Below are 10,040 nucleotides of genomic sequence, written 5' to 3' on the forward strand. Positions count from 1 at the left end.
TCACAACGAACCATTGGCTCGCGGGAGCGTCGCTCAAGACGCGCGCGTCCCGACGTGCCGGCGCATTGGGCGGCGTGAACCAGGAAGTCGGGAAACGACGGTTGCGAGAACAGGACTCTTTCTGGGTCGAGGGGAGGGATTAGTTTCCTCGGATTACGTTGTCGCACCGCCTGCTTTTAGCACGAACAATGGGGTCTTTTAATCGGCCGTTCACTTCTACGGGGATGGGGAGAACCTGATGGGATGCTAACGTATCCTAGAGATGAATTAAGATCAGTTTAATTTCCACGTTTACGAAGCTTACTCAATGTTGTCACCTGCGTGTGAAAGAACCACCAGGACAGTGAATTTAGAAACACTGGTCCAAGAGTTTATTTAGCAATAAAATCGACATTAGTTCTGCAATGGAATGCATACCCTCCCATCCTCCCTAGTTAACTTTAGGAGCAAGGGACAAGACATCAGGACAGACAAGCAACATCTTTTACAAAAATAGTGAAAGACAACGTCCACAAAAAAAAACATACAACAGTAGAAAAATATGAAGTATGGGGAAACAGAAGGATGCAGAGAATGGTCTTTTCAAAATGCTATTGGACGCGGTCAGACAAATAGGGCAGGTTCGTGATAAGACCAAAACTCCACATGTGACCAATTCAGTGTTCAGTCACTAGATGTCACTGGCTTTGTCACTTTGCAGCTAAATGAACAAAATTGAAATTAATAGAAATGTTGAAGAATACAGCACACTGCACACACTCAATAAAGACTGAGGCTTAAAAAAAACAGGGAGAAATTATTTGGAAAATTAAGGTTATTTCTTATCAGCCAGAATATAAATACATTTTCGTGTTGATGAGATTGTTGGGACTACACATACAAACACAAGAGGTCAGTGTGCCATACTTCCAATTTAAAGGGCAAGATTAATCAAGTAAATGGCATCAATCCTGGTCCCTTAAAATCTCTTCATGGATTACACCATTCATAATTCATTCATCAGATTTTATTAAAACCTTGACCTGAGCTGTGCTTGTAGAAAAAAAAAAAAAAAAAAATTCCACGCCAACAGTTAGTGCTGAAGAGCCGTCTGTGCTCGGTTGAGGACCAGTACAAGGTCTAACAGCACATAAAGAGACATCACAACACTAGGTAGCTGGTAGCTGAAGCATTGATTATTTTTAAGCCACTAATCTCTCCCTTACTTTTTTTTTAATTTATTTTAATTTCATTTCTTAAGGACAAATGTTTAAGCTGACACTGTGCACCAAAGGCTAGATGGAAAAAACTGGACAGAACAGGCAAGCAGAAGCACAAAAACATTTCCAAAAGAAGAATGCATGCGTTGCTCTTGTCCATTTATGTTGAACGTTAAAAATATTTATAGCATCGTTAACACAGGTCATATATGTAAGGTTTTATATTGTACATGTAAATATTTATTTTTGAAGAAAATCCTTGTTTTTTTTTTTTTGTTTGGATGGGGACAATGTATGGAAACAGCTAGGAAAAGAATCAAAACAGAAGGGCTAAAGAAGGAGGGGGAGCAACCAAATGCAAAGCGAATGAAGAAGTTGGTGAAGGCGGAGTGAAAGCTGACAGTGAGTGCCGCCCACTGTTTGGTCTGGTACGGTCCTTTGGGTTGCTGATTTTACTTTGCAGTCATCATCTGAACAAATTCTGAAAATAGAGAAAGATTACATCAGCAGATACATTCAAATGAGCCTGTACAGTTGAACCTGTATTTACAATCTTAGAAGAGGTTATTGTTCAAGAGCTTTTAATGAACTCTACAGTCTAGACAGACACTAATTTACTATGTACAGTTGAAGTTCAATAGAATGTACATTATTAAAACAATCATACATATTCAATACCTGCTTATTTTATTCTCTGAGGATTTAGTTACATGAGAGCAGACAAAGCTGGGCACTGACCTTCATAGTTAACCTGTCCATCACCATCTATGTCTGCCTCTCGTATCATCTCATCAACTTCCTCATCTGTCAGCTTCTCACCCAGGTTCGTCATGACATGGCGCAGCTCAGCAGCGCTTATGTAGCCATTTCCATCCTGTGGCAGAAGTATTAGGCAAGACTTCAATCCACAAGCTGCACACCCATACAGAAGACCATTAGGTAACCACGTGAGTAACCAAACGAACTTCACAAGACATATTGCATACCCAAAATCCCTTGTTCCCCCTACAGCTGGCTGCATCAAAGAATCTTTGAAAGCAGCGTAAACTATAGATGTGATTATAGACGACCATGAATTACTTTGTCAAAGACTCTGAAAGCTTCCCTGATCTCCTCCTCACTGTCGGTGTCCTTCATTTTCCTTGCCATCATGGTCAGGAACTCAGGAAAGTCTATGGTTCCATTACCTACACAGTTGACAAGAAGAGGTCAATAGATACAGTGAGAATTCTGGCAAACATTTTCCAAATTAATCCATCCTGCATCAGTTTCTTACCATCAGCATCCACCTCGTTGATCATGTCTTGCAGCTCAGCTTCAGTGGGGTTCTGTCCCAGAGAGCGCATAACTGTTCCCAGCTCCTTGGTGGTAATGGTACCATCTCCATCCTTGTCAAACAAAGAGAATGCCTCCTTGAACTCTGAAAAAAAGGAAAAGACACAGGTCTGTCACCTGTGTCAATGAGTTACCACAATAGCAGTCAGAACATCATACTCACCAGCAATCTGCTCTTCTGTCAGCTGATCTGCCTTTAAGAAAGAAAAAAAAAAAAAAAAAAAAAACATGCAGTCACAGGTTACAGAGCACGCGTAATGTTCTTTATGTGGAATTCAGACACAGAGCATGAAAACGATTCAGAATCATGCAAAATGAATATGAGAATATATAAAGCTAGTCATTATTTATTAATATGACAAGTGTCCATGTGGGCAACCAAAAGGTTTAATCTGTCGTTTGTGATGTTATGGCTAAAATTAGTCCTTCTTGCACCACATTTGCCGCAATATTGGATCAGTCAGAGGCAGTGCCCTAGAAACCAGCAGGTTGCATACCACAAAGTAACAACCAGACAAATGTAATATAAATAACAGCAGCAGCAAAAAGCATCAGAATTAGTCGAGAAGAAAAGCACGTTCTCTTTAGGCATGACGGCAATAGAAAGAAAACTGTTCCTCCGATCAACCGATCAATTTAACGACTCACAAAACCACCTTTTCACTATATTAGCAACACGGAGCATTAAGGCCGAAAAGGTCTACATTACTAAGCACGCGTTACCCTGTCTGGGTTATTTATAATACCAATTATTCCTAATAATATAACTTATTGTGGTTTTCCTTAATTGGCTCCGATTAACCGGCGTATTTACATTATTTTCAGGTTTAAAATAAATCTAGCAATGCATATTTAAGAAATACATTACATTACTACCGCTACACTGCAACGCACGCTGAGAGGAGAAAGGGGAGAAAAATCAGCCGCACACAGAGATCTTTTGTGGTAACTATCGAGCTTTTAAGAAATAAGTCGCGGTGCATACTGGGAACGCTAAGCACTGGCGCCCAGCTAACAGAATTAACACATTTACCATCCACGGGACAACCGGCAAACGCTACATTTACCGACGAAGTGGGTCGTTCTAATGCACGGAGTAGGTAGCAGCAGCCGGGATCGGGGTGGAGGTTTCGCTCTACTCGTCTAAAAAAAGGCTACGCCAAAGTTAGCGGCGGCAGCTAATACACCATTCCAAATGCGAGCTAGCTAGCTGTCGTTCATTCAGCAACTTTGGTTTCGCGACGAAATTACGTCGATTAAAGCCTAAGCAACCTATACTGCCGTTCAAAGAGTAAATTAGTTTTAAAAAATCTGAAATCCGCTTACCATTGGGAGACGTGTGTAGTGGGTGTTTTTTTTTTTTTTGTTTGTTTAAAAAATATTTAACTGTAGACGTTCGGCTCCTGCTGCTCGCTGTGCTGCTTCGCGCCTGAATATCGGGATCACTCCGCCTCGTTCTTGGGTTTCAAGCTCGACGCAGCACCCCCTAACAACCCATATCCCTCCGCTCAAAACCCAGTTATGGTAACGTAATGCAAGTTACTGACATCCGATGTTAGATGACTGAACAACTTTTGCCAAGGAGTAGAAAAACCACACACAATTACCTTTACGGAGCTTACTTATACTGTATATATTTTTTTACTTAGAAAAAAACTGAACTACATGAACGTTCGATCGGTGCATTTCGGGATTGAATGGAGCAGATGGACAGCTTATATGTTGAAGTATGCAGACGGCGCATATCAGGTGACCGAAGAGGCGAAATCTGATTGGCTGTCGGCCACCTGCAATGCGTCAGGGAGTCTTTGCAGGCAGGAGGGGTCTTTGACGTTTTAAAGAGACAGCGCTCCTTTTCACAGCCAGGGAGGCGCGTAATGTGAGCTGCAGTGAGTCTGAGCAAAGAGTTTGTTTCGCAGTTAGCCAGCTTTCTTGTCGTCAAGAGCTCCAGTGTCACCTCGTTTAATGTGATTAGTTGGTGGGATTAGCCTTTTGTTTGAATTAAATCCTTTATAAAAGCATAGGCTAGTCTCATCTGACCACAAGTGGAATATAACATAGACTAAATTATGCCCTTGCAGATGAGGTAGATGGGAGTGTACGGCATGCACTAAAGGAGAGGATGACCTCTCCGAACAAGAATTTAGCTGTCCCAGTGGCTTTAAAAATACTACTGACTACCCATGGTGCAGTAGTACTGACCCCAATTAAAAAGCAAAACTGGAGAAGAAAAAAAAGCAGAAGTCCCAGACCAGAGGTCGACAGTTAGAGCCCCCAGGAATACCTGGCACAGAAAATGGCCCATTACATAAAGACAGATAAAGCACAAGAGAAATCTAATCACTTATTGGGTCCCATTGTTTCCTCCTGAGTGACAGTCCGAGGACACTTAGGCACTGATGTGCCGTCTGCTATGTGCGTCTCCATTTCACCAACCCTGTTCTTTCCGTGCCAAACCTCAAGGAGTTAGTTCAGGTTTAGAAAAGCTTTCCTGCTAAATGTTCACACACCCACGAACAATCTGCAGAACATTGATTCCACCTCTCCATAACTCCATAAATGACATTCCCATTGCCAATCAATCTTTCTGGTGAATCAGTAGTCAGTTGAATTAGATCCTAATGATCTTCTATTGAATTTTCTCTAGTACATTTTTCATTTTATTTTATTGTCTGGAATTTGCTGTATTGGTTTCTTAATGAAAATAAAAATGACCATTCATATAACACTAACATTGCTTTTATTTAAATATGTATTGAGGAAATGAAAGGGACTTGTAGGATGTAGTTTACATTAAAATATGGAACGAGTAGCGAGTAATTTTGTATTTGGAATTACTGAAGGTATTTTCAGTCCCATACGTATTTTTGTGCAAGTCCCTGCTGTTGTCGACTTGGTGAAAAAACATTGGACAAAGTCCAATTTAGAACTCTCCCAAAGTAGGATCAACTGTCCAGGTATAAGAATCTGATTAACATAGCTGTGTCCAAAGGGAGGCTTGGTTGCAAATTCTAGACTCTTACAATCACAACCCTGCCCTGGACCTAAGGGTTTTGATAATGGATGGACGGCCATCGCTGGACTGGGTGTTGAGGCAGTCTCTCCTGGGTGTGCAATAAATTTTAAATGAGTGCTAAAACCAACTAGGTGAGACAGGAACAAAGCTGAGGGAGAGATGTGATAGGAGAGTGGGGGAGACGGCTGAGAAACGCCAGCCAGCGTCATATGCAGGGATAATTTTTTAGGCTTTAAACATTTACTTTGCCCCATTGTTCTTTGCAGTAAGTCAGCAGTCGCGCACACACACACACACACAATCACACACCCTTAGGCAGAGGGCACACACATGTTATCTGAATTCAACTGGTTTATTTTCTTTTCTGCATTTTCTCCATCTGGCATATTTTAAGCACAATGAATTGGTTTTATCTGCATGTAACAGAACACAAACATACTAATCTTTTTCACATCACAGTAAAAAAAGCAGCCAACAAATGAATAACACTGGTAATCATTTTCTTATCCACATTTTCAACTGGAATGTGCTTGTAAAGGGATGCAACAGGAACGTGAATGGTTAATGGTGTTGATTGTGCATGCTTGGCAGTATGAACCTTGTTAAATTAAGAAGTACCAGTGTTCAATCCTTAAAAACTGTTTGTCCCCCCATTAAACACTCATACCTTACTAAGTACCAGTGCAAAAACAGTGCATTAAAATAATAATAATGTAAAACATACATAAAACTACAACTGAGCCTTTTTTTTCCTCTCTCTCCATGGTAAAAGCTATTTTTTTTTTTAAAGTCTACCTGACATTAAAATGGCACAACTTGACACTGCACCCCGTTTATTTCAGCCAGTGTAAGGAAACTTCAGTAAAACAGCCTGGCCTGAGTTTAACTTTAACGCTGAGAGGTCCACACTGCTGCCGGCCTCTAGGCTTTCATCAGTACTCACTACCACAGAAGCCTTTTCTGGCAAGCCTTTTTGGCCCAGTGGTAGGGAGATATTTGTTTGGCCCCAGTTGAAAGCAGACAGGTAGCGTTCACTCTGGTCCCACCTGCGCAGGAAGGCTAGCGCAGAGGAGGAATTGAAGAGGGGAACGTATTCACCGTACATCAAGGAGAGCTCCTTGACTCGGCGGTTGCTCACACTCTTGAAAAAATCTCGATTAGAGATCCGCTCCATCCGCTCAGCCTGTCAACAGGCAAAACATAATGGAATTAATGACAACGATTTATTTAAAAGGAAGATCGAGATCTAGCATTCAGGTAAAAAACACAAGAAAACCTATTTACCTCAAGAGTGCCATTCAAAGAGTCATTCGCATCCCACACCATGATCGGTAATTTGGTGCTCTGATGAAAAAGAAAATGTTTCACCATTAACTTCAAGCCCATTCTCATATATAAAAGCATGAAGTAGCATATATATTCCATTCTGACTCCTCACCTCCTCATCATCCAGGCCAATCTCATCTCCATAGTTGAACACTGGCGTGCCCGGCAGAGTGAGCAAAAGCAGCTGGTTGAGTTTGACCATGCTGGAGCCCACCAGCGACGCAAGGTGCCCGTGCACCCGGTCGCCAATATTCCATGCCAACTTGGTCACATCCTGTGTGTCATACAGGTGCTGTATAGCACTGGCCTTGTCACTCTTATTGCTGGGACGCAGAACCCCAGAAAGCAAGAGGTCTACACCAGAGATATTCAACAGGTTTCCAACTTCGACTGGAGATGTTTTACTGGTCACGCCAATAAGGACTCTGTCAAAGGTCAAAATGGAAGAAAAGAAGAAAAACGTGAAACAACATTCTAGGCGTATAAGATAAGCTTCAGTTTTAAATGTTGTTGATCAAAACAGCCACAAGAGGGAGTAAGTTAACATGTAATTCTACACAACTGTCAGTAGGTGGCAGTGTAATACTAAGAAGTTAGAGAACATGCAAAAATTGAGAGGCAAACATGCGCTTACCTCTTTTTAGCATTTTCTTCAGTTCCATTCACAATGACTTTGATGTCATTCCACAAAGAGGGGACCACAGCCGAAACCCGCTCAACCCCTGAGAACAGGAAGCCATCCACACCAATTCCCTGCCAGTAAACTAGTGCCGACTAACAGGAAAAAGCAGCAAGATTTAAAAAAAAAAAAAAAAAGGTAAGTTGAACCTCATTTCCTTTACTACACTTTTTATAGTTATGAAAAAAAAAGCTAAATAAAACTTACTTTCAATTTTTCAGCCACATCGGGGATACTTGTGAACCATGGCTCCTGTCCCTGGTAGTTGGGTGTTAAATCGAGAACCACAGAAATACCTTAAGTATATTAAATGGAACAAAAAAAATGGTGAGTGAGTACATGTAGAAAAAAAAACGCTCATTTATTCTTATTATTAAGGTATTTTGCTCTTGTTATAAAAAAATAACAATGCAGGACCAACCCTTGAGGTGTGCAGCCTGGATCAGTTCTTTAAATTCCTCATTGTTTCCTGCATCAGAGGTGATTTTAGTGAATTCCAGTTTCTTCTGGTCATTAGCAGCGGCTTCATGTAGAGGCCCAATCACCAGACCCTTCACATTGAGTTGGTTCAGCAAGCCAAGTTTTCCCTGCAATCCTAAAAACACAGACCACCCAATAAATGCAATACCGCTGCGCATACAATGTGACGGCAGGCATTGCCAACAGTCTAGGCATTTTAATCCTGCAGCTGAACGGCAAAAAAAAACACACAGCAGGGAGTGAACATAGCTCATTGTGCTAGATCAGCCCAAACCAGTTCGGAAATAGCCATTCACCCATCTACATGCTCTCCGGTGCCAACAATGACCAAAGCAACACCACCCAGTACCAACAGCAGATTCAGTCCCAGATATTTACCTTTAAGGTTCCCGGACGCCGTAAAAGCTTTCACATCTCCAATCTGATACAAAGGACCTTGGTTCCACCAGTTTGTTTCTGGCATTGGTTTGCATCGTGGGGCCTGAATGATGATGGCAATGGCGCCAGCAAGCATCCCGATCCAGCCGAGCCAGAACAGGATGAGGAGGGCCCAGCGAGTCCTCACCCACCTGAGAAACAACACATACTATACTACATAGTTTCTACTATACACGAAAGCAGAGACCGGACTGAGGGTCACTCTGGCCGACTCTTACCCAGGAGTCCCCGCGACCTTCATCAGCTCCTCTTTGGAGAGGCCGTTGAATCTGGGCTCGCCATCATCCGGGATCTTCAGCTTCACGATGCCATTTTTTTCCGGGGACGTGGGGGACACGGCGTCCCCGTTGCCGGTCTCAGCCGAGGTCATCGGCTGCTTCTCCAGCTCCACCTCGTTCAGCTCCACGTCCTTCATGTCCACCTCGGCGCTCATGTTTGGGATCTTGTGTTCCGTTGCGAAAAGAACAAAGAGAACGCGCGTTTTAGGCGGAAGTGGGTGACCCCACGCCACGCAATGTTGCGTCAGGTTCCGAGCAACACACGCGTCATTAGATTCCGGCGTTCTAATAGATCAGCATACTTTGCCAGAATAGCACACTGGTCGCCGTGAGCGCTAACACGTGACAATACCCACACATACGCTGCCATCGTGTACAAGATCTCAACTTTATTCGGCGGCGTGGGCGAATAATCGCCGCGGCGCATGCGCAGTGCGTGCCGTTCTGATCTGTTAAAACGCCTTCTTCAGCAGTAGAAGGCCGGGATTAATCGCGGGATCCCGAAGGGGTGTCCCGTCTCATAAAGATCACAAATACTACCGCGCTTTCGCCGAGACACGTCTCAAATCAGCACGGAAAAGCCGCGCAGTAGTCTCGTTCGTTCGTGGGACAGCCGCGCCGACCGCGGCATTAAAAACCGGATTAGTCCAGTTACACTGAAGCCGGGCGAACCGCGTTAACGTGAGACAATGCCGCCAACAAATAGGCTAAGAAAACAACAAAAAAAATAAAGAAATGTCATAGAAAGCTACACTACGTGTTATAGTAATATTACGTACACCCACAAATCACTATAATAATAATAATAACGGCCGTGAAACATGACTTATAAATATGTAATTATCGTTAGAGAACAAAGCAATCTTACCACTCCCAGACGAAACTTTTTAACAGGTGAATAAAACCTGAAACCCCTGCCCCGTTATGTGGGTTCCCGACGTCCTCTAGCGCCACAGCATCCCCAACATCCCATTTATACCCGCTGCTACACGCCGGCGAGTTCTTAAGGTGGCGCGGCACTGACGAAGCGTTCGTTCCCACGGCCACGTATCCATTCGTGAAATAAATGTAACATCGTCGTAAAATTAAACAGCCAAATCCTCTGTAAAGTTTGTTAAAATCGCTGCATATGCGTTCTATAGCGTCGAACCTCGAGTATCATTCGGAAGCTGGAACGGTCTGCCTTAAAAGGGGGTCTCCGCGTCCTCTCCGTGTTGTCAGGAGAGAGCAGGGAACGTTCAAAACAAGACCAGGGATCAATTTCGACAAAGACAAAGAATCACGCTGAA

General features: G+C 43.0%; 2 protein-coding genes across 2 annotated transcripts; both read right to left on the reverse strand.

Annotated features, from left to right (window-relative positions):
• Window positions 1-348: 348 nt before the first annotated feature.
• On the reverse strand, window positions 349-4,237 carry calm3b (calmodulin 3b (phosphorylase kinase, delta)). Its single transcript, XM_028982517.1, has 6 exons — window positions 3,861-4,237; window positions 2,698-2,728; window positions 2,476-2,619; window positions 2,280-2,386; window positions 1,938-2,073; window positions 349-1,680 (listed from the first exon to the last, which is right to left on the reverse strand). Exons 1-6 carry the CDS (start codon window positions 3,861-3,863, stop codon window positions 1,652-1,654), a joined length of 450 nt encoding a protein of 149 aa, XP_028838350.1. The 5' UTR covers window positions 3,864-4,237; the 3' UTR covers window positions 349-1,651.
• A 1,649-nt stretch (window positions 4,238-5,886) lies between these two features.
• Window positions 5,887-9,778, reverse strand: slc3a2b (solute carrier family 3 member 2b). The gene is made up of 9 exons (XM_028982516.1): window positions 9,620-9,778; window positions 8,692-8,915; window positions 8,414-8,604; window positions 7,977-8,150; window positions 7,763-7,851; window positions 7,511-7,650; window positions 6,989-7,301; window positions 6,835-6,894; window positions 5,887-6,733 (listed from the first exon to the last, which is right to left on the reverse strand). Exons 2-9 carry the CDS (start codon window positions 8,904-8,906, stop codon window positions 6,389-6,391), a joined length of 1,527 nt encoding a protein of 508 aa, XP_028838349.1. The 5' UTR covers window positions 8,907-8,915; window positions 9,620-9,778; the 3' UTR covers window positions 5,887-6,388.
• Window positions 9,779-10,040: the final 262 nt, after the last annotated feature.

The sequence above is a fragment of the Denticeps clupeoides genome, chromosome 6 (genome assembly GCF_900700375.1).
Source record: "Denticeps clupeoides chromosome 6, fDenClu1.1, whole genome shotgun sequence".
NCBI lineage: Eukaryota > Metazoa > Chordata > Actinopteri > Clupeiformes > Denticipitidae > Denticeps > Denticeps clupeoides.